At 31.4% G+C, this 25,750-nt stretch overlaps 3 protein-coding genes across 7 annotated transcripts in view; 1 reads left to right on the forward strand and 2 right to left on the reverse strand.

Annotated features, from left to right (window-relative positions):
* Positions 1–14,986, reverse strand: part of Dg (Dystroglycan) — a 188,719-nt gene extending 173,733 nt beyond the window's left edge. For 2 of the 5 annotated variants that reach the window (XM_065514223.1, XM_065514222.1), the window contains exon 1: positions 14,259–14,983. The gene's annotated coding sequence lies outside the window, so the exon portion shown is untranslated. Of the gene's footprint in view, positions 1–14,258 lie in introns of all 5 variants that reach the window. The other 3 variants (XM_065514227.1, XM_065514226.1, XM_065514229.1) reach the window with 2 other exon arrangements.
* Positions 14,987–17,960: 2,974 nt separating this feature from the next.
* On the forward strand, positions 17,961–19,074 carry mRpL34 (mitochondrial ribosomal protein L34). Its single transcript, XM_065513390.1, has 2 exons — positions 17,961–18,062; positions 18,850–19,074. Exons 1-2 carry the CDS (start codon positions 18,040–18,042, stop codon positions 19,070–19,072), a joined length of 246 nt encoding a protein of 81 aa, XP_065369462.1. The 5' UTR covers positions 17,961–18,039; the 3' UTR covers positions 19,073–19,074.
* Positions 19,075–19,130: 56 nt separating this feature from the next.
* Positions 19,131–23,846, reverse strand: LOC135961795 (polynucleotide 5'-hydroxyl-kinase NOL9). The gene is made up of 4 exons (XM_065513389.1): positions 22,409–23,846; positions 19,778–22,034; positions 19,561–19,709; positions 19,131–19,495 (listed from the first exon to the last, which is right to left on the reverse strand). Exons 1-4 carry the CDS (start codon positions 23,823–23,825, stop codon positions 19,233–19,235), a joined length of 4,086 nt encoding a protein of 1,361 aa, XP_065369461.1. The 5' UTR covers positions 23,826–23,846; the 3' UTR covers positions 19,131–19,232.
* Between the last annotated feature and the right edge of the window lie 1,904 nt (positions 23,847–25,750).

Raw genomic sequence — 25,750 nt, forward strand, 5'->3', positions numbered from 1 at the left:
TATTTTGTTTTTCATGCACTATCTCCATTTGGTTTTCCATTCGATAATTTTAAAGAGTTTCGTTCACATTCGTGTTGTGTACATGTGAGAATTCGAATGCGTTCTGCCTCTGGTGCCTTATAATGCCGAACATTGATTTAAAGACTTGAAAGTGCATTGGTTTAACTATGTCGGAACTGGAAAAAAGGAGTGACATGTTCTTCCTTCTACTCCCCTTGAAATTATGTTTATTTTACTTTGCAAAATGGGGAACTAAAAACAAGTGGAAATAAATCTGAGTTGTTCTTGAGGCGCCAAAAAGGGTACCTCGGGTATATGAAATATTAAAACTGATGCCAAATATATCGATTCGCGTTGATATATTTTATATATGGAATATACTAGAAGCGATCAACAGAAAAAACATCAATATAGCTATCTCTATTATTGTCAAGACATTCATTTTGCAGTTTTTATTTTTTTAAATTTTTAAAAATCACTACATACTGAGTAAAAAATTAAAAAAGTAGATTTTCGCCATTATTTTCTGTCTGTTGAAATCAACTTTCCAAAACTTACAAACAAGATTGATACATCAATATGTCCAGAAATGGCTGTGTTATAAGCAAAAAACCACGACTACATCGATTACAAACTTATTACTGATTACTGACCTATATCTCGATTACTAAGTCATGTATACAAACAATATGGATATCAAATGGATGGCATTTCAAAGACCTTTCCAGCGACTTATATAATGCCTTAAATATTCGAACTGACAATGGCTCAATTTCTCGAAAACTAATTTTTAACCCGAATTTTTTATTCAACCAAAATAATTCTTGATCAAAGGTATATATTTTTTGCGAGCCATTCGTTTTTATACCCTTCACCTTCGTGAGAAGGGTATATATAAGTTTGTCATTCCGTTTGTAATTTCTACATTTTTCATTTCCGACCCTATAAAGTATATATATTCTGGATCCTTATAGATAGCGGAGTCGATTAAGCCATGTCCGTCTGTCTGTTTGTTGAAATATCTTCGGGATATTTTAATAATTCTGTCAGACATGCTTTCGAGAAGTTTGCTATTTAAAATCAGCAAAATCGGTCCATAAATAACGGAGATATGAGCAAAAAACCGGGACATCCTCGATTTTTGACCTATTTTTGATCTATATCTGGATTACTAAGTTATTAATATAGACAATATGGATATCTAATGATAGATATTTCAAAGTCCATTGCAACGATGTAGTAAGTTGGACCTACAATGGGTCAAAATCGGGAAAAATATTTTTTAACCCGAATTTTTTTTTCATCAAATTTCATCATACATTTTTTTTCCAAAAAAAAAAAAATTTGAAAAAAAAAAATTGAAAAAAAATTTGGAAAAAACTTTTTTTAAAAAAAATTAAAAAACAATGTCAAAATAAAATTTTTTGAAAAACAATTAAAAAAAATTAAATTTTGTTTACCTAAAAATATTTAAAAAAATTTATTTTAAAGTATAATTTGGTGAAGGGTATATAAGATTCGGCACAGCCGAATATAGCTCTCTTACTTGTTTAAAAAAGAATTGTTTAAATATCACTACTGAATCAATAGTTATGTGTAGGGGGCGGATTTTCATGCATTTATTATTGTAAAATATGCGCCTAAAATATGCTTCAAAAAAATCAAAATATGACCTAAAAACTTAAAATATATGCGCTTATATTTTAGTACATAAACATAAAGTAATTAACTATAATTCGCGCAATGTCCAAAAAATACACAACAGTGTTCCCAACAGTTAGGACTCTTTAAATTATACTAGGAATTAAATAGCTAAACTTTTAAAATTATAATTGTTATTCTGAGAAAACGATAAATATATTAATTAACCTTGTTATGAATGAATGTCAGTATATTGATCGTGATGTAAAGTAGCATCCAACCTTAATTTTGATCTCAGTTAAGCAAGTAGTAAATGTTTCCCTTATAGACAGTAATTGTCACTAATGTCTTATCACTTGGATGACTCCAATTTATATATTATGGGTAATTTTTTATGTGCTATTATATTATACATCCCATGGTATCTAGCGTAAAGACAATTGTCACTTAAGTGTCTCTAAGTAATCTATAGTGTAGTCACTTTAAATTGTGTACTGCATTTATCTATAAGTTATCCAAAATGGTCAATTAATCCCCAGCTTACCGGTTGTCACACTAAATGATAGGAAAATCACTAGTTCAGGACAGTCTTCTAAAACTACTGGGAAATGACTGTAAGTAGCGGTGACTGTGTATATGGAGTTAAAAAATCTTTCGGTAACGAAATCTCTTATTAATCGGAATTGCAATGAAAACAATTATGACTGTTTTCGATACATTTGAATTTTTGATACTTAGAAAAAAATCTAAACTTTTTTGAATCAAAATGTTTGAAATGATAATTGTCAACTGCTGATAGAGAAATGAAGAACTTAATGCCAGTTACTCGATGTCGAAAGAAGTAAGTCTATAACATTTAATGCTATTTCTATAATAAAGTCGACAAAAAACTTTTTGTCCAGACAATATATTGCCCATTGTCGACAAAAAAATATATTTTTATTAAAAATTTGGATAATATGCATATAAATATGCATTTTGAAGTAAAATATAACAAAATATGCATTATCAATAAAATATGCAAAAATATGCACTAACAAATCGATGCCATTTTACAGCAAAATGTGAGATTCGTATAGATAATTGGTCTACATTGTATTTGGATGTTCGAGAAAAAACATGCATTTGCATATAAATCCGCCCCCTAGTTATGTGTATTTAAAGAAAAAAAATTAAAAAGTCGATTTTCGCTATTTTTTTCTGTGTGTTTAAATCAACTTTCCGTAACTTTAAAATAACTTACACATATGATTGATACATCAATGTATCGTCTATAGTTCTAGTTCAGTTGCTATTTAAAATCGGGAAAATCGGCCCAGAAATGGCTGCGATATAAGCAAAAAGCAACGACTACCTCAATTACTAAGCTATTACTGATCACTGACCTATATCTCGGTTATTAAGTCATGTATACAGACAATATGGATATCAAATGGAAGGCATTTCCACCGTCATATATAATGCCTTAAAAATTCAGACCAACAATGGGTCAATTTCGGGAAAAATAATTTTTAAACCGAATTTTTTTTTAACCCAAAATTTGTTTCCTTAATTAATGGTATCTAAGATTCAGTACAGACGAAGATATCACTATTACTTGTTTTTTCACATACATATGTTCCAAAGGAACAATATGCAATCTTAGTATTATATGAAAAGTTTTGGGGAGTCCACCAGCAATTTGGCAATTTATCAGATATATTCTAGAATCTGCTTAAAATTTGCTTAAATTTAGCCAGACTTATTCATTAAGAGGAAGTAATTTTAAAATATTGCTTTAATTTAAAGTTCTTCTTAAAAATTTTACCTAAAATTTAAACCTTATTTTTATTAAATCAATACATTTTTATTTCAACATTTTATCATAATTTCAAATAACTTTTTAAAACAGTAATTTTAGCTTTAGACATTTTTTCCTACTTCTCCATCCAACCGAGTCACACCCACTAAAATGTCTAATATAAAAATAAAACCGAAATTTTGTAAATTTATTTATAATCCTTAATCTCATTGAGGTGTAAGTAATTGTCAAACATACACTCTCAAATATATGTATGTGTATGTACAATATATAAATAAATATACTATATACATATCTACAACAACAAAAGAGATAAAATAAACAAATAAAAAAAAATCTGAACACACACAAACAACATCATAAATTCACTTTAAATAAATTAAGAAGAGAAAAAACATAAAAATTTAAACTGAAATAGTCAGTCTGGCAGAAAAAGCTGAAAAAAAGGGAACGACATAAAAAGAGTAAAAACGACGACCATCATCAAAGACTTCGTACGACGTCGTCATTGATGAAATCTCAAACAGTAGACAAACGGACAGACAGACAAACAGACAAATGTAATACAACCAGTGTAAATACACCGGTAGATGGTAAATATGTATCTATGTATGGACTCGTATGTATTTTACAGAAGAAGGACAAAATGAAATTACAATGAAAAAAAAAAAAGTTTTGCAACAAAATGTTGTTGTATGTACAACAAAAGCAATTAAGATTTTAAATGCGTATGGCACACGTAGAGAAAAAATAACATAAAAATCAACAAACGATCGGACAGACAGATAAAACAACCAGGCATCCACCATCCATCCATACATCCAACCATCCAACCATCCAACCATCCATCCATCCGTCCAACTAACCAACCAACCGATAGACGGACAAACATGTGCATTGTTCTGCGGGTTGAATAAATTCATAAACCATAATAGACCAACAACAGCAACAAAACTACACATATTGCTACTATAAATTTATAATGTATGTAGATTTATTGAATACTCTTCTCAGAACACGGACCTTTAAGTCAGCGATGACAAAATTATGCTGCAATTTGGAATACTATTTGGCTGGTACTATTCTAAAGTAAGAACTATGAAGAATGGTACTTTAATCGTCCCCATTATGTGACATAAGACGTTATTAAAAACCTGATATTTTCAAAAAGGAACAAATGATCTGCAAATCCATCAGCGGCCGAAAGTGATCGTTTATTTTACTGTAAGCCACACGAATGTCAACGAAGGTTTTACAAATGATCAAATAAGAAATAAAAATCACAATACATAGCTGGTCAGATTTCAAAAGAGAAGGAAAGTGCCTACCACTGATTTAGAATATGGAAACAAGTAAAAAAAACGAATAAATCATGTAGATTTGTTTCAAAAACTTCGAAGTTACTCGGATTCCGTTTACAGAACAAGACCAAATGATTTAGTTGGTGCAAAATTCTGAAAGGAGAATAATAAGGCGAATAGTTATTGACAGTCAGTGGCGGCCATGTTGTTTTGGCGGCGTCTGTCAAATCTGTTGTTTATTATTCAGACACAGATGTTAAAAAACCATGGCAAGTTGAACGATTGAGTAGCATGTTCTTGTTATTATCTCTCGTGAAGGTGATAACAAACAAAATTGACGTATAACGGACGACACCAAACGGCACGAGGTGGCAGAGCATCTACAAAAATTTTCTGTTCGGATCGGATTTTGGAAAGACAGCATCATTGGTCCATTCACTGCAGGCACAACAAATCAATGATACGAAATTTATATTGTCCCGAATTGAACGACATGTGGTGCCATCGAACGCCACAATGGACATTTTCTATGAACGATTTGAGGATATGGTTATCACTCGTGGAGGTGATCTGAATTAACCACTAAGATCGTGTGATTCGACAGCGCTAGACTTTTGCTTCAGGGTTTTTTGAAGTCGTGAGGCTAAGCCAATAATCGACCGATAACCTTAAAATCAACATAATACAGACTTTTGCTCAATTTTAGGCAGATCCTTTTAGGCAGCCGAATCGTGGTACCATCCGAACGGCATTACAAGACACACAGCATATGACACAATTGAAATTCTGCATGATTTAATTATATAGAGGAGACTTGAATATTCGACCAAGATCGCGCAATTTGATCCCTATATTTTTTTCTTGTGGGGTTTTCTAAAGTCTCAGCTGAATCGATCGATAACCTCAAAGTCAACATAATCCAGATCATCTCACAAATTTAGCCAGATCCTTTTTGGGCCGAATTACACGATATGGATGTGTACGACATGTGGTTCCATCAGAACGAACAGACATCGAATGCCAGAATGCACATTCTGCATGAATGATTTAAAGTTATGATTATACTCGTTGAGGCAACCAATATCGTGTGATTTTAGCCTGCTAAAATGTTCCTTGTATGGGATTCTGAAGCCGCAATCGACCGATAACCTCAAAATCAAAATATTCTAGGCTATCGCTCTAATTCAGCCGGAACTATGCGACAGAGTCATTGAAAATTGTAACTCTCGGATCTGTAATACCGTGCGAAGCCGCGGCAAACATTTGAACGATGTTATATTCCGTACATTATACAATACATTGGCCTTTCCAATAAACTATTTCTATTAATATTTCACACACAGCTTGTTTTATTTGATTTTCACTCAATTTCAACTCCTTATAAAAGAATGTTTTCATGTTTCATTGCAACTAAATATTCTGTAAATTACAAATACATACACCAATTGATCAGCATACTGAAAGAACTGAAACTACAATTAAGTCCCAAAAGAGTACAAAATTTCCAATTTCATTCGAAATATTTTGTAATTTTCATTACGCATCTCTGCTTTAGCTACACACTTGCATACACGCATACAGCTCGCTCGCTCGCTGGCAATATTTAACCATTCGACCATCCAACAATATTTCATACATCATAGAAAATCCAACTATACATATTTTGAACTGCACTCAAGTCATAGTTGTTGTGGCGTATTGAAGAGGAACAAAAAGACGATGATGATGATGTTGCTGCTGATGTTGAATATAAAAACAAATAGTATAACAAACGCCCACCAGAAATGAGTTTGTTTTATTGCAAAAAATTTCAATATGAAATAAAAACGACAGAAACAAAAATGAATTTAAACTGATGTGTAATGAACGCCAGAGATCCATTGGAAAGAATTTTTATCATTTTATTACCATCATACTGGTTGGTTCGTTGCTTGGTTGGTCGTCATTGTTGGTTGTTGTTGTTTGTGATAACTTGCCAACCAGCCATCCAGCCAGTTACAAGGACTAGACTGTTGCTAATTAGTGTTGTTAAATTTCATTTAATCGCACACGGAAAAAAGATCCGTTGGAAATCGGTGACTTTGGTTACGATATCGTATATAGTAAATGAATGGTCTTTGCAATTGCCACTTGTAAAATATCCAGAATGCTGTGGTTCACTTTGAGTTTCACTTACTAAGAACTGATGAGTCTTCTTGGATATTTGGTTACTGGTCTCTGTATAATTGGATGTGTGTCGATTACCTTTTTAACAACTATTGCAGAAGTTGTTTGCACCCAGAGAAGAAAGTTTAACATCTAATATGTGACTGCGCCGATCTACAAGAGCTCAGGCTAAGGTTTCCTAGTGTGAACTTTATCCATGATCTGAACTTTCTCAAGGCTGTGTTGGTGATGGTTCTAATTAGCTAAGTCAAATTTTCGGCTGATACGTACAAGATTCACAGCAATAAATTATACATGGGCTTTATGGCCTCCTTGTGTACTCTTGTTTAGATGATATCTCCAGATGGTGTGGCTTAGAAGAGAAAGTTTTATTATTATTAATAGTGAGGCACTTCCAGCACTACGACACATAGGATATGTTGTGCAGAATATTCTGAGGGATGTCAATCGGTCCATTCGCTCCTTACATGGCCCCTATAACCAGATACCCAGCACAATGTCAGACCATTCATTTAAAGATGTAACCTAGTCCATGATGACTCCGGACTTAATTCCATAGGAAGATATGGCCTGAGGTGCCCCATAATCTCATTCGCAAACACAAATTAAGTGAGAAGCCTATCATGTGTAGCCTCCAGGTATTTTACCTCATTCGAATACTTAATAGACGAGCCATTTAAATTCCGCTCTATATGCCTCAGAACTCTACGTCTAGTAACTGGTGAAACTCTCTTTCCTCCCACCACTTGGTAGTAATATCAAGAGCGGTAAGCATCCTTTCCGATATTGTTGCGTCTTCCCATCCAGTAATGGACATTATCAGATCACCGGTGTAATTATATGCATGGTGTAATGTGGTGATAATGGTGTAATTATATGCATGGAAGCCTAAGTTGTTAAGTATTTCACATAGTTCATCGATGACCAGTCCAAAGTAGAGGCGACAGCTCGTGGTTGCCCTTATTGTTCTCGATAAACCACTTAAGTCCAACTTAATAACTCGAGATAACATCATCTCAAATTTGTAGATCCTTTCCTCTACAGTGCCTGTTCAATAGGCCCCTTGAATATCGATGAACACGCATAAGGCTGTATAATCGATTAACTTTGTCACGTGATGAATAGAAAAACGAGCTGAAAGACTAATAGCTTTGTAGAAATTTGGCAGTTCAGACTTCCCAGCAGCCTTTGGCGACAGGACATGGGTGCCCTTATGGTCCTCGATGAACTATTTAAGTCCAACTAGATAACTCGACATGACAGCATCTTAAATATTCATGTCCTTTCCTATACAGTGCCTTTTCAACAGGTCCCTTGAATATCGATAAACGCGCGCAAAGCACCTAAAGCCTTCTCGATTAACGTTGTCACGTGATGAATAAATAAACGTGCTGAGACTAATAGGTCTGTAGAACTTTGTCAGTTCAGAATTCCCACAAGCCACTTTATCCTCACGCCGCAATTCTCTGTTACGGAACAGACCAGGAGACTAGATTCGAAAACTGTCGACAGTTATGGGACAAATAAATAAAGAGAATAATTTATCTTTCTCGGTGAATATCCTGAAATATCTTGTTTTCTTTTTAAATGTTTTGGCAGTTATTTCTTCTAGAATATAGAGGAATTGAAGAGAATAGATCCATTAAAAATAGTGAAATTCATCTATGATACGGTCCAAAGAATTTAAAAGGAATTTGGTACTAAGAAAACTAAGAATAGTTTGAGGAATTATTGCAGATCAGCAATATTAGTATTGTGGTCCTCTGCTTTTAAGCTAACCAAAGCAACTGTTTTTACTTTTAGACTTCTTTCGCGAAACCAGAAGTCTAGATGTATTTTAAATTCTTGTTATCAGATTCTAAATAAAAAATTAAAGAAGAATAAGTTCTTCGGCCACAATTGTCCGACTTGACTTCAACGAATAACCGACTCAACTTTTGCACTTTTTCCACAATTCACCTAACACCACCGAAGCCAAAGTGTAAAATGCTAAAAAAATAAATATATGGCCTGAGAAAAAACTAAACAGTAATAAAATAAAAGCCGTCACTTGTGCACAATGAATGGTATTTAACAGACACTCGCATAGTAAGAGGAACGAGCGACAAGGCGAGGCAAGACATCATCCACTTACTGCTGCTCCTGATATTAAAAAAAGAAGAAGAAGCAACAACTACAACAATGTCCAACATACACACTTAAAACATGCGTCCTTTCATAACAGAAATTGTGCAACACAAGATTCCTTATATACACCAACATCGTACGTACGTACATCTATAGTAAGTACTATATATCAAAAGGCAAATATATATACTATATGTTTAATGCGTGGTAGGTAGTAAGTACAAATACATTAGCAGCTTATAATGTTACATTAAGTAACAATATACATAATAATGTTAGTGTATTCTAACTCTCTCTCATGCCACAAAACATGGATGGATGGATGCTTTGATAGAATTATTTGAAAAACGTAAAGTTCTATGGAAAAACAATACAAAAAAAACGGAAAACTTGATACATTTATCCATACAAGTGTAAATTTTACACAAAGTCATGGAAATAGGCAAACAAGAAAAGAGTTTTCTATAATTTTTTATATTGAAATCAAAATTTAATTTTGTTAAAACGTGTGTGTCTGTAAGTAAGGTTGTTTGTGTTTAAAAAGCAAAAAAAGGAACTTTGAAAAAGTTAGACATGTTAGATGTTTTCTTTTTTTTGAGTATAAGGTGGCCAGCTGATAGAAAATTTGGGATTGAAAAGAGTTGAGAGAAGTTGCCCAATTATATATAAATAAACATAGTAGTTCTATAAAATAGCTGGTTAGTTATCATATGTAGTATGAGATCTTTCTATACATATATGTATAGATCAGTGGTCGGCACAAATATAAAACTATTTTTCTGATCTCCAATCTTCAATTTTTTCCCTTTAGATAATTTTAACGAATTTTGCTCACATTCGTGTTGTGTTCATCTGAATAGTCGATTGCGTTCGACTGCTGGTGTTTCTAACAGCCCACCACTGATATAGATACACAATATTTTTCTCAATTTTTAAGTTTATACTTTAATTACTTGTTTTACACAAACATTCCGTAATGACAATTAATAAACTGTTAATTTTGTGTAAATTTTCTTTTGTATCTATTATAATAAGACAAATTTCATGTCTTAACACTTTGATAAATTACACTTCAAAAACACTCCCAAATTAAGCAATAGCTTTTTGTAAAGTCTGTTAATATAGTCATGGTTGCTTTGAACTTCTTTGGCCACCTTAAATGTGTGATTTTATCTAATAGCAAATAGCGGGTGCTTTTATTTATTTGTCTATAGATTTATTTATGAGTATGTAACAAATGTTTATGTATCGACTATTACTATATAAACATATACGACGTCTATGATGACTTATACACAACATATATAGCCAAGAATATCCCAGTAAACACTACCTGTGATTTTTAAGTTTAAAAACTACCTTAAACATTAAATGCTAAATATATTTCACTGGCTACTAATACTAGCTATACACTCTCTGAATTCTTATCTGAAATTAACCATTGAGGCACGTTCAGACGGTCAGAGTTTATATATTCATAAACTGATTTAAAATATATTATAAATGTAAAGGCATTAACAACTAAGATTGTGTAAATATAATGTAGCTTTATACCAGTGATCGGCACCGATGTCTTGAAAAATATCTCAATTTCAATTTATCAGCAATTTATATTTGTGCCGACCACTATTTTTTTTCTCCATTACACCTCTTGAAAGTCACAAAGCATCTCCATCTTATACGATTTCTTGCAGTTGTTTTCGCGTCTATCTGTGTGAGATTGCACTGTCCTTTCTTGGAGTATTGCGCTTCTCCATGGTGCCATTAGATCCAATCTATTGTTATTTAGCCTTGTATCAGTTTTGTTAAACGGTTATTGTCCCAGCTAAGTAGATGATTGGTCTGCTGTAGGAGGTCCTAGGATACATGTATAATGTTGCCATTAGATCCAGTCTAATGTTATTTTGCCTTGCATCAGTTTCGTTAATCAGTTGTTGATTCACTATAGTCCCAATAAAGTATTTATTCATCGAATTATTTTCGAAATTGAATGTCTCTTCGAGACTTATATGTCTACAAATATCCAGAACGTCAAAAACTTCTGGGATAACCAATTTAAAGTACAATAATCTCGATTCCAATTAGGCGTATCATTTAATTTGAATGATTATGGCTGGCAAATATTGTTGCCATATGCAGAATAATATACATTGAAATATGTTGAACTTTGCTATACTGAGATACTGAAAAAACTCCATACGAATCCAGCCTTAAGGTTCCTTAAGGTGCTCAGAACAAACTCGACCGAACGAACGCTCTTTGAAATATTAAAATCTTTACTTTCGTCAAAGCGGTGAAAATGTCTATTCTATCTTCAGAAATCACTTGGTGACAGTTGGACTGTAAATAAATACTTTATAAACACAGTTCTGCTGTTGTCTAAACTTCTTCCCCGACGAAAAAATTTCAATTACTAAGTTGACAATCTTCCCCCGAGTGCGATTCGGACTCTTGCGAATTGAAGATCGAATTATTGTGGGAGGATAATACATATAAGATATGCACTTACATACTAGTACTGATGTTCCATACTGTCCAGGAGACTTATTTATGTTGAGCTCGGTTAAATACGTCCAAATTGGTTTTAAAGCAGTCTTATACAGAATGACTTTACAGTCAAGGATTTGATTAGCCAGTGCAAATTAGAATTTTACAGGCCTTTTGGTTTATGTGTGGTGACTCCAAGTAAGACGTCTATCCAAGTGTATGTGACATGATCAGTCTGTAAGATGTTAACGTTTTCAAGTGAGTCAGTTGAACAGTTTCCTCTCCAAAGTGTAAACGTATCATGTTGGTTTCATTTACAAGTATTCTCCAGTTTTTCAGTCATGTCTCCATTGATAGTTGTCTAGATGCCATGATTGTGTCAACGTTTGAACTATGAGAGTGACATTTGCTCCTTGACAAATCAGAGGTGTATATCAAGTAACACTTTCCTGTGGAACGCCAGCTTTTATTTCATAGTCTCTTTCACACAATCACTGTACTCTACTCGAAAAAACCAGCCGATATGTAAGACTCTAGTAATCTATACTAGGAGGCAACAAGCATTATTTTTAAATACTTTCTCAATAGTTTTGACAAACAAGGCAGTAAGCTAATTAGTCTATGGGAGAATGGTACTGCCTAGTTTTATTATCGCTTTATATAATTGTCACATTAGGTAGGTTTCCAATCATTGATGATGTTATTAAATCAAAACCTGATGACTTTCTTGGGTTAATATTGTCCTTTATAGTTTTTTGAACATCTTCTTGACTGATTGTGATTATTCTAGAGTCCAATGTACAAATACCTGGTTCCTCCAATACAAATGGTCAGCGAATATCAAGGTTTTATCCTTTCTGCCCAGATGCCATCAGATTTTCATAATAGTTTTTGTTTCTCTACCGGTGGCTTTATATTTGTAGCTGCCTTCCAAAGGTATGTGTACTTAGTATTTCTAAACTTTTAATGTCATTTCCAGTTCTGCGATTCTCTTCCAAAAGAAAAGCACTTACTTGCAAATGACAGCTTCTGCTTTGCAGCAGGGTATTTACTTTGTTATCCAGGCCGAAATTACTGAAGCCGTGATGTCGATTCTCTTCCAAAAGATCCGTGTAGATCTGACTGCTGATATAGTTTCTATATTTCAACCAATTAGTCTCGAAAAATGCAGTTTCTGTACAAAAGTTTTGTAAGTTATTTTGCCCGTCATAGATAACAATCATAGTTTCTTACAGGATCAATTTCAATGTTGTTATTGCTTTTTTAGCGCACCAATGTCATTGAATACAAATTCATATTGACGAAAAACATTAGCTATGGTTGTGGTCATTAATATATGTATTTTGATATTGGAAGTTTGTATAATAATGATTTGAAAACTTCCTTAGCTGTTATAAATGTAATGCTAAATTTTGGAATAAAGAACATGTGTAGGTGTACAGCGAAGAAGACCCAGAGCTTTTCTAAGATAATTGTTTATATTGGGGTTTGACATATTTGACAATGTTGAAATGGCATATTCAATCCGAGGTCTTATAAATGAGCGAAATATTTGTGAGGATCTCTGTGGTGGAATTCCAAGATTACGATTATTAAGTAAGCGATCTTATATCTGTAGTGCAAGCAATTCCAAGATTACGATATGCGATCTTATAACTTCGAAAATCGGTTTGACACCAAATTACGTTGACGTCACAACTCTTTTTAAGTCTGAAGGAGAGATTGATTGATACCTGTATTAGGTTAGGTTCCATGTGCAGCCATTCTTCAAGCAGCTCACTTGGGTCCATTCAAAACTGATCCCATTGTGATAAAATTAATTATTCGAATTAAAATTAACTTTCTAACACTTTCGAAAGTTCTTGAAATCACACTTGATCAAAGTTAAATAAATGTTTATTGGGTTAATGTAACCAACTCTCAAAAACACACACACTCTGGATACACGAAAAAAGATTATAAACATTTTTGAACTTCCGTGTTGTTCAAATTGAATTTGCACAACACACACACATTCACATACACACTGATGCAAACCAAAAATGACAACAAAAACAATAAAGCATACACACAGGCATTTCGAATATTCCTATTTCAACAATTCCTTTTGCCAAAATGGCAAAAATGAGTGTATGCAGCAGCAGCAGCATGTGAGTGTGACTATGAATGTGTGTTCGTACGGACAAAAAAGCAAAAAGTACATACAAAAACAGTTTTAGTAAATACCGGGGAGTATTTTACAAATCCAACAAAAACATAGGACGAAAAGTAAAATACATGAGAGTAAAAAAACACTGAAAACATGCGGCGCACGCAAAAAAATCAATATAATTTTCGTACAGACAACTATTTTTTTGCACTTACTTGGTTTTTAACAATGTAAAATAAATGAATTAACATTTTTATAAGAATAAATTCTAATAAAATTAATTTAAAAAATTGCTTCATTAATCATTATTAAATTTAATTAAGTTGTTTTGCAAAAAAACATAAATTTTAACACTTCACAACACTACAACACGAGTTTAGTCTTTCTTTCATACACCTTTTTATTTACTACAACAAAATAATTTTTGTGTGTATTTCTTGTTTTTGTTTTATTTATATTTTTGTACTTTTGTACTTTACTTACTCTCAATCTGTCAGTTTATTTTCGAAACATGCAGACTGCTGCTTTTCTTTTTTATTTTGTTATTTTTTCACTCTTTTTTGTGTATTTTCTTATTTACACTTACCTTTTTTTCTATGTGTAGATTGGAGCGGGCCCCAACTCGTGAAAGAAGTTCAAAAAGAGTGTTGAATGATGATGGGGAGATAGAAGGGAAAAAACGCAAGGGAATTTCTATCTGTGTGTGCAAAATGTCTCTAATGCGTCCAGAAGTACAAATATACAAATTTAATACTCCAACTTTTCTTGGAAACTTTAAACGGAAAATCTATTTTAAAACTTTAACTGCAAATTTATGTGGCCTTTTTTTAATATGGTGGCTCTTTCTTCTTGGCTATCTTCTATGTATATTTTGCATAAAATTTCACTTGAAATTTTTCCAACTTTATTTTTGTTTTTTCTTTTAGCTTTATAGTATTTTTAGCCACACTTTTTTACTAGCTTTTATACAAAGTAAAATAAATTATTTTTCTTTTACATTTATTTATATATAAACCGATTGATTTTATTTATATTCTTAAAATTCCTTGCAATTTTTTGTTTTCACTAAAGGAATTTTTTTTATTTAGCTTCTTTTCTTAAATTAAAAATTCACTTCTTTTTCTTTGCACATCCTTTTTTAACTTGTCTCGTATTAAAAAAAAATTAAAAAATAAATTTATTCGTCACAAACTACGCGTACGAAAATCTAAACGTAGTTGTTGGAGCACGCACTACTCGCAATTGAATGGTTTTGGTTGGTAATCAAGTTGGAAAGTAAATGCAGCCAGAGCTAGCTAGAGCCAAACAGACAGCAACTACCACAAAATTACACTGCTACTAAAACAGCCACAAAAGAAAACAGATAAAAAAGAGCTCCTCACTCTCTCAAAGCGAGAGAATTTTACTTTACTAAATTTAGTAGTAGTCTGTCTTTCTTCTTATTTTATATTGACAGCCGCTGTCATTCTTGCGTTTTCTTTTAGACCATTTTTACTTGTTTGTGTTTTAATTTTTTTTTAAGGGCCAAAAACTTATTCGTCGAATATTAATTGTAATGTTTTTAAATTATTTATTTGTTTGTTACAACAATTACACATTATTTTAATTATAAATTTAAATTTCATTATATTTTTTTTGTTTCCACTAAACACTAGATTTTTTTTATTTTTTTAACAGCTGTTTTCCAATTTACTTCCTACTACTACCATGTTTTTTGTTTTAAACAATTTAGTAGTGCTTTAGTACCACACTAGTTGAGAGAGAAAATATACCGTTGAATTGTGAGAGAGAGACATGAGTAAAAATAATATTAGTTATGCACTTTTCAACACTATACCAGGAATGGAAAATTAAATTAATAATTTGTTCTGTATCAAAATATTCAATATTCAAATAATTTTATGTAATTATTTTCTTTCATATTAGTGTAGTAAACTATAAAAATTACGTTATATTTAAAAAAATATATCGAAAATACAAGCAACATTATTTTCTTTACAAAAATAGTGATACAGAAAATTTACTTTATACAAGATTTCTAGAGAAAATACAGTTATACTTACAACACAAGATATTCTACGGAAAATACTGTTATAATACATGAGATATTCTGAGGTACTCTAGATAAAATAAATACACAAACAACATTTTCTTCATATATGGTCAAGCATAACCATATACATAATTAAAATAACCGTACAGTGAGTAAATGAGAAAACATTTTTATTTTAAAATTTCAATAATTTATTTTGGTAAATGATTTTTGGAAGTGGGTCTTATATGGGAGCTATGAGCAATTAATTATCAACCGATCGCCATGGCATTAGGTCTGGTGACTTAATTCTATATGAAACTTAATTTTGTTAATTAAATTTTATTTGGATTCCAACATTTTTAGGAGATTTATTATTCTCGTTAAAGTGATTTTCGGAAGTAGGCCTTATATGGGAGCTATAACTAATAATTATGAACCGATATCTCATAACTTATTTTGTTTTGCCTTGCAAAGTAGGCATATTGATATAAAATATGTCTTTATAACTAAATTCTTTTTAAATCTAAAATAAATTATGTTGTGTAATATGAATGAATGAATTTCGAGATTTGTGATTGATTTTCAATATGACCACGATTTAAATAAAAATATTTGTTCAGTTATTTATTATATGTATGTATAATAATTACACCAATCCAAAGATCATTTCATTTTATCATTCTTCTTCACTACAGTTAGAGTTAGTTAATTTGTGTGTATGTAACAAACACTTGGCTTTTATATTAAGATCATTTGATAACTAAGTAACGTTAAAATAGGTTTTCATTCGGAAGTGGTATTTTTTAATAAATTTTATTACTTACACCTACCTCATACCCAGCTAGCATAGGAAGTTTGTTAGACATTTTTACAGAAGAATCAGCTCGTGAAACATTTTACCCTGTGCGAAGGAACTTCTGCACACGCAGTTTTAAAAATAACAAAAACAAACAGCAAAAGAAACAACACAATTAAAAAAATTAAATCACTTTTCAACACTAAAAAAGGAGTAAAGAAAAAAGAGCAGCATAGTTTCAGGATGAAAAATAAAATTTTGCACGAAAAACTTTGTATTCTTTTGGGATGCAAAATTAAAGAATCACAAAAAGTGCTACATACTTTTAGGATGAGCGTGACCTGAAAATTATTACAACGGAATTTGTTTTTGTGAATTTCTTTTCTAATCACAACAATTTTTATAATCACCACGATATTTATATTCACCACGATTTCTATATTCACCACGATTTTTTATTCACCATGATATTTATATTCACCACGATTTTCATATTCACCACGAATTTTATATTCAGCACGATTTCAATACTCACCACCAATTTAATATTCACCACGACTTTATAATCACCACAATTTTTATATTCACCATGATTTTTTATTCACCACAATATTTATATTCACCACGTTATTTATATTCACCACTATTTCTATATTCACCACTATTTTATATTCACCACGATATTTATATTCACCACAATTTTATATTCACCACGATATTTATATTCACCACAATTTTATATTCACCACGAATTTTTTATTCACCACGATTTTTATATTCACCAGGATTTTTTATTCACAACGAACTTTTATATTCACACGATTTTTATATATTCACCATGATTTTTGTATTCACCAAGGAATTTTAATTCACAACGATTTTATATCCACGATTTTAATATTCACCACGATATTTATATTCACCACAATTTTATATTCACCACGATTTTTATATTCACCACGATTATTATATTCACCACGATTTCTATATTCACCACGATATTTATATTCACCACTATTTTTATATTCACTACGATTTTTATTCACCACGATATTTATTTTCACCACGATTTTCATATTCACCACTAATTTTATATTCACCACGATTTTATATTCACCACGATTTTTAATATTCACTACAATCAATATATGTATATTCAACACGATTTTTATATTCACCACGATTTTTATATTCACCACGATTTTATATTCAACACGATTTTATATTCACCACGATTTTTATATTTATCGCCACCGAATACGGGAATTTTAAAAGCTAAAAAAAATGTCATAACGGCAAAACGAACTTGGGTTTTATGGATAACTGTTATCGTACTTATATCATTATCTGTATAACGTCCCTGTTCTTTTACACTGAACATTTACCAATCAGCTGTTTGACACAATTTTTTTTATTCTACAACAACGTTCATTGAACGTACCCAAAACAGCTGTTACCATAATTCCATATTTAATACATGTGAAACGATTGATTTTAACACAAATTCTTTTAATTTTAATAAAATAAATTAATAAAATGTTTACAAATATTCTACAGAGGTAAGAAGTATTAATTAACTGTCTAACTAAATTGAACTCTAAATAAATCATCACAAATTTATATAATGTTTTCATATTTTAAAGTGGAAAACTTATTTTTTTACGAAACTAATTTTGTGTTTTAGTTTGGGAGGAAGAGGAGCTATGGTTCCTTATTTATATGGCAATAATTTGAAATCTAAGTCGAAATCTAGTTAATAATTTTTAAGCAAATTTTACTATATTTTATTTATGCGACATAGTGGAAATAATTAAAAAAAAAATATTTTGTATTGGATCCCGTGTTTATGTGGCCGGCCTCCAAAATTTTGGACCTCAGTTATTTAAAATTTTTAGATACATATGTATGTATATGGATTTCGGTTTCCTGTTATGATTTAAAAAACTCTTGGTTGTATATTACAAACCATCTTCGATGATAATTTTCCATTTATAATATAAGCCGGCCTTTTTCGGCTGTGATAGTAGTAGTTAGTTTCTGGAGTGGCATCCATAAAAACTATAGTTTTAGTTTAATTTTTTAAAGTGCAAAATTTATTTTATTACGAAACTAATTTTGAGTTGTTTGCAGTTTAGAAGAGTTAATCTTATGGCAATAATTTGGTCGAATATAGTTAATAATGAATGGGGTGCCACTTAAGCAACTTTGTACCAGAGATTGATTTATTTTATGCCGCATAATTTTAGGATCATTACTTATTTTAAATTTGTAGATATGTGTACATATATGAATTTTTTTTCATAATAGGACTTGAACTTAACCCAATGTTTAATTTTATTTTCACAGAACCTGCCTAAGCCTTAGCAACTATGGACAAATGATGTTTTCACGGGAAGCCCATGTCTTCAACAGAGCTGTGCTAAAATGTAAAGTACGTTGTCACTTTCCTAAACCCAGAGAGGTGAAGCGTATTAAAGTGCATGGTTGGGATGCCCGCATGTCGACAGAGGGAGGCCGTAGAGTTTTAATGAGACGTATTTTAAAAGGACGTTTCGATTTGTCACATTAATATAAATCTTTGCTTTATAATGAAAAATAAAAACCAAATTAATTATTTTTAAAAACAAGCAAGTGTACGACTGACTTTTCTTTAATAAATTAATAATAAATTTATTTCTTACAAAAAGAAAACAAAAAAAGAAATAACTAAATTGTTTAAAAAAAGGAACTTAATTTAAGGATTTGTGTTTGCCCGTCAGAAATTTACGTGGACGATGATAGATTTGCTTAATGGCTTTAGAAGCATTGGCTGCAATTGTGTTGTAAACAAATGGAGCAGTATTTTTGACTGTGGAACCTTGATTGGTAAATAGTGATGAGGGTAAAGGCATTTCTCCTATAGCCACACAGTTGATCTCCTTCAATTGAGTATAAGGTATAGCGGGTATAAGATACAATTGCTGGACATGCAAGTCGACGGCTCTTACAACACCTGTTGGGTAAAAATGGAAATACAATTTAAGATAAATTCTGGGGGATTTAGCTGTGCACACTTACCAATGCCTAGGCATTTTAAAGGATTATTGTCTTCCTGATGATGACACAAATAGACTAGATTAGCTTCTACGGATTTAGCCAGCTGTTCCGTAGAGGCCTCAGCGGCATTAACCATAAGATTGACAATTTTTAAATTGTTTAATGAAGCGCTTTAGAAATAAATAGAATTTTTTATTGATATGGCAGAAAATTTTAAACTATTTATTTAATAACTTACCTGAGAGGCTTAATGTCTGTTAACCATTCAGCGTGTCCTTGTAGAGCTTCACTTAAGCGAGCCAGTAGCATGGCAAAACGCAAATCTTTGGCACTCATTTCCCATTCCTTTTGATAACGCGACTCTTGTTCTACAGCCGATTGCCAAACATGTAAACGATAATTTAGTTTAACATTCACGATTTCGTCAGCACTGCTTTCCAGCGAAAACATAATGCGTGGCACGTTGCTTAAAACATGGGCATGTAAAATGCAGTCAAAATTTTTAATCTCCTTCCTACTTTGTAATTGTATAACATCGGTTAAGGGCAATTCTTGAGCTATGACAGAGATGAGCTCTAAACCAAATCCTTTATTGTACCCCATGGTATTTATGAGCCAGGGCATGTCTTTATATTCTTCCTGGGCCTTGCAGTGAGCAATCAAACTGCGAACAGCGGCTATGTACTTATGGGCACACAAAGCTATGTTAGTATGCCCCACAGCATAGGATATTTCTGGTTGCAGATTAAGCATGAAACCGGGACCCAACAACGGCTGTTTAACTATTGTGCAGGATACGGTTTGAGGCACAAACACTTCTGGTTGGCCAATATCCAAATCGATTAATAAAACTTGTTGTGGCAAATGACGATTAATCAAATACCTTAGAAGAGTAGATTTTCCCACACTTTTACCACCCGTCAACATGACTCTGGATTTAGGTGTTATATTTATCTGTTGCCACTGTTGGGGCAAACGTAAACATTTTTGTTCTTGTGCAGAAGTATTAATCATACAACGCAGTAAATATTCCGTGTTATATAGAGGACGATCCACATTGATGTTATTAATGTTGGGAAAAACATTTTCATTCATGAATTTCTTAAATTGTTGTACAACTTTTTTCCTGGCCTCATTACGTTTTAGCAAAACTACAGCATCTGTTTCAGAATTATACAGATCGGAAATTGTTTTCAAATCGGCCAAAGCAAAATGTTTCTCAAAGGATTTTAGGGTTGTGTTTAAGTCTTGTTTGGACATTTTGTTGTTAACACTGGAGGGGGAAATTTCTATTACACTGCAGCCTCGGGGAGAGAAGATCTCAACTTCTGTGTTTAATTTAAGAGCATGACCATACACTTCTACTTTGCCAGCAAGTAGAGTTAAACGTACAGTACCGTATATATAAAAGGGATCTTTAAGTAGAACCGCCACCAAATTAGAATCGAAAGCATTAAAGAATTTTGTATTGTAGTCTACAAGACTTTGTGCAGTAGTAGACTTTACAATTTTAGCTGTTTGTACAGGTTTTTCTATAGATTCTTCCATAGCCTCATCTTGATTATCTAAAGATTCTTCCAAACTCTCATCTTGGTTGTCTACAGATTCTTCCATACTCTCATCTTGATGCAATATTTCAGTTACTTTTGTTGGTTCTTCTGGCCAGGTTTCCGTTTGTGTTGTATTATTTTGTGTTTCTTGTATTTCTTTAGGCTTGACGCTTAATTCCTTTTCAATATTATCTATTGATTTAAATGGCTTTTTATCTATAATGGTAGTACTTAAAATACTACTTCCAGTCTTTAAATCAACATTTTCATAAAGTTTGAGTGAAGGTATCTGTTTGATATCGTCATTTAAACTTATATCAGAGTGATCTTTGTTAGAGTCAGGTGTCTTTTTCTCACACTTATAGCCGGTAGCATCAATAACATCAACTTTGTGTTTTTTATTCCACATATCCTCATCAATGCTATAATCACTCTCACTATCATCATGACCTCTATTTAAGTACTTTTCATTGATATCTTCTGATAGCAAAGAATCAGCATCGTCCGAATTTAATTCCATATATTCACTGCCCAAACTTACATCATCCATATCATCATTTTCATACTCTTCCATTGATTCATTCTCATCTGATTGTTCTTCATCATCTTCATATTCTTCCTCTTCTTCCTCCATTTCTTCCTGTTCTTCCTCCTCGCTTTCTTCATTTGGATTGTACAATTGAAAGCCATCTTCATCGACTATTGGCACTAGTTTTGGACAATCCTCAGTTTCACTTGATGATCCTGTTGCTGGCATTGGCTTCTTTTTGTGGAATGTTTTCTCTTCGTACTTCAATTTTAACAATTCTTCTCTTTCATACGCTTTCGGCTGGTGTACCACTTTAACATTATTCTGTACCTCTAGTTCAACTATTTGAGTCTGTTCGTTATCACTGTCAAAGGATATATTATCATCGGGTTTTAAGTCGCGTTTGGTAGCAGTTCCTATAATAAGAGATTTTTTTTAAATAAACATTGAAGTACAAACGTAAAAAAGGATTTTCTGTAATAATCTACACAATTTCCAATTGTATTTCAGAAGTTTGTAATTGTATTTCAGAAAATTCCAATTGAATTTCAGAAATTAACAATTGTATTTCAGAATTTTCTAATTGTATTTCAGAAATTTCCATTTGTATTTTAGAAAATTCTAATAGCAATACAATTAGAAAATTCTGAAATATTGAAAATTTTTTGAAATTCAATTGGAATATTCTGAAACACAATTTGAAACATCTGAAATACAATTGGAAATGGTGTAGAAAAACGATTCGTAAAAAAAGTTTTGAAAAAATGTATGTAAAAATAGTTTCACTTACCTCTATGGATAATTAAATCCTCAGGAATATTTTTAGGCAACTTGTATTCATCATCATTCTCATCTTCATTGAAATCATATGACATGTTGTTATAATTTGAAGAATAATCATCATCATCATCACTGTCCATGGAATAATTGTAACTATCCTCGTCCTCCTCATAATCATTTTCATCAAAGTCAGAATATGTTTCATCTTCGTCCTCCTCCTCTTCCTCATCTGAATCATCACCATCAAAATATTCATCAAACTCGTCATCTTCATCCTCACTATCGAAATATTCCTCTTCGCTGCCAGATGCTTCATTGTGATTATATTGTTCAAGTCCTGTTTCGGAATTTTTCTTAAATTTTTGAACCTCACTATCACTAGCATTATCTTCATCATCATCACTGCTATAATTTTCCTCTTGCATCCAATAGTTATGTTCCATATCATCCTCTTCAGAGTCTGAATCAAAGTCACCACCAGGTACGCAGCCTGTTATGCCAGCAAATTCATCCTCCTCTAGTTGGGAGGATGATGAGTTAGATAACTTAGCTTTGGTTTTAATTTTCTTATTGGATGTTGTGGCTTTTTCTTTATTAGATTTTTTAGATAATTTGGGTTTTTTCTTTGATGTTGTTGGAGTTTCCTGTAGCGATTTGTTTTCAGAGGCAGCTCGTTTTTTTGCCTTTTTGTTTTGATTGCTATTAACTTTTGTCTGAGCATTTGTGGTGCAATTATTTTGCTTGAATGTTGAAGTTTGGCCAGATTTTGGAACATTTTCGCTTTGTTGTTGTTTTACACTGGCATTTTGAGATTTTGGCTGAGATTTGTTTTTAATCTCGGCAGAAGATTTTTTATTATTCTTCTTCTGAAAAATTTCAGTCACTTCCTTTTTAATTTTATTAATCGTTTTTGGACTAATAGTTTTTGCATTAGGAGACTTAGTTTGCTGCTTCGAGGGGGAGGCTTTTGTCTGAGGACTTTCACATGCTGTCTTTTTGTCTAAGGCAGCTGTTTTCTGTTGAAACTTAGCTTCTTTTGTTTTAACTTTCTTCTGCACAGAACCTTGTTGTTTTGCTGAGTTATTTAAATTTTGTTTCCCAGTTGCTGGGTTAGTTGCTTTTACAAATCCATTTTGTTTTGAAGTCTCGTCTGAGATGGCTGGACTTTTCTTTTGAGATTGTTGTTGTTTTTTTACATTCTTAGGATTTGTTTTATTATGTTTTAATTTATTAGCTGTAACTTGTTGCTCCATTTGTCCTTCAATTTGTTGATTATTACTCTGTTTATTTTTGCGCTGGCGTTTCTTTTTGCTAGACTTACCGGCTGCAGGCTCTTCTGAATTTTCTTGATTTTGAAAAAGTTTTTGCAACCTTTTTCTCAGTTTCTCTTTTTCTTGGGGAGAAGTATTTACTTGCATTTTACTCATCCTTTAAGGAATATACACGCAAATATTATGGTTTAATACAAAATTTAAATATTACTTTCAACAAGAACGTGCACGAAACGAATTGATAAACAAAAGGTAGCACATGTTACCAGAGTTGCCTGGATCTTTCTATTTATACCTTTAATTGCAACGCTGTACTTGTGATATATACATAAGCTTGTAGTTATATTACATCTTTAATTCTAATGAACAGTGTTGCCGTTTTACTATTATGTTTAGCTGCAAATTTTGATGACAAAATATTAAAATGTATTGAATTTGTTCATAAAAATGCCAAATACTCAATTAAACTTTCTGTAATTTCTTAAAATTCAATTATTCTGTTTTAAACTTGATAAAATAAAAAAAATAAGATACTTTTCTTTACTGTACTAATTATACTATATATGTGCCAAATGGTAGCAGGTACTATGGTAAATTATAATTTTCCAATGGTGAGAAAAATTTATAATTTTGCAGCGCCAAATAAATATTTATTGATAAATTTTGATAATTGTCTGGAAAATTAAAAATAAAATGACAACAAATTATTTAATTTTCAGTCTGTATTGATATATTTCCATTATTATTAAGAGTTTCCAAACTAAATGAAAATAAAATTACAAAAAAATACACAATATATTTTATTTTTATATATTTTGTTCATTTATTTAAGGTTTACTAAAATTTCTATTTATTTGTCGAAAATTTGTGAATTGAAATTTTATGCTCCTTTTATAATATTAAATTAACAAAATACTTTGCTACCGTTTGGCACACATTCTTAGTAATTAGTTCAAATTATATTATAGGCACATTTCAGTATTATTAACAAAATCCTTTTCATACGGAGTATATGATAAAATAGCATAAACTTAATTATAATGTCATATAGCATAAACTTAATGTAATGATATAAAAGTTTGCCACGGCAAATTATTAATCAGTTTTAAAAATTTGTTTTGTAATGTCATGATATCTTGCCGAAGTGGATCAACATTATTAGTTTTAATTTTTTTCCGATACTTGCCTTAATAAAAGATTTTATATAATTCCAAACAAACTTTTTATAATTGAGTTTTCTATATGTTTTTTATATATGTATGAAAATCACTTTGTTTTCTTATATTAATTTTTTATGACGACAAAAATCGCAAAATGTTCATTAATGGTTGGCAATGCCAGAATATTTTATCTATTTTTGTGGACGATTTTGCATTTTTTGAATTCCAGTGATGGGAATGTCGGTACTATTTAATATTCAAAATTACCTTTAAAATTTATTTTTTCGTTTTTTTAAAACTTACAGATAATAATAGGGTTGTGTTCATTAAAGCGATATTTAACAAATTTATTTATTTACTAGATTTAATTTACTCAAAACATAATTTAATTGTGAATAGTTTATAGACAAATAAATAGTTTATAATGAAAATTGTGACATATTATACAAACAGAAGACGTAAATTAAGACCATCGAAACAACTTGTACATATTTTAATAATTTTTTGTTTATGGCAATCTAGTTGCGCAAGTGTTTTTTTCATTTTCAAAAATAAAAATGAAGGAACAAAACAACTTGCCCTGTACAAGCAAGTCTGAACTAAAATTTGAAAAATGTTATAATTGATAACTTGGCAGCGTATAAAATGAATTCCAATTTGCCAATTGTCTAAAATTTTAATATTCAGTGATATTCTTTGAATTATTACAAATAAACTATAATAAAATGAACTTAAGCCTAATTAAAAAAATTACTTTCAAATTATATGAAAATAATAAGCATAAAAATATTAAAATTTTTGGATGTATGAGTTTTAATAATTATTCTAGTAGAGCTGGCTTTGATGATGCTTGAACTGGTAACTGATACTGGTGTAGTAAAGCTTGTTGTTAGGTAATATGAAAATAATTATGTACAAATA

This window comes from Calliphora vicina, chromosome 5, assembly GCF_958450345.1.
Source record: "Calliphora vicina chromosome 5, idCalVici1.1, whole genome shotgun sequence".
NCBI lineage: Eukaryota > Metazoa > Arthropoda > Insecta > Diptera > Calliphoridae > Calliphora > Calliphora vicina.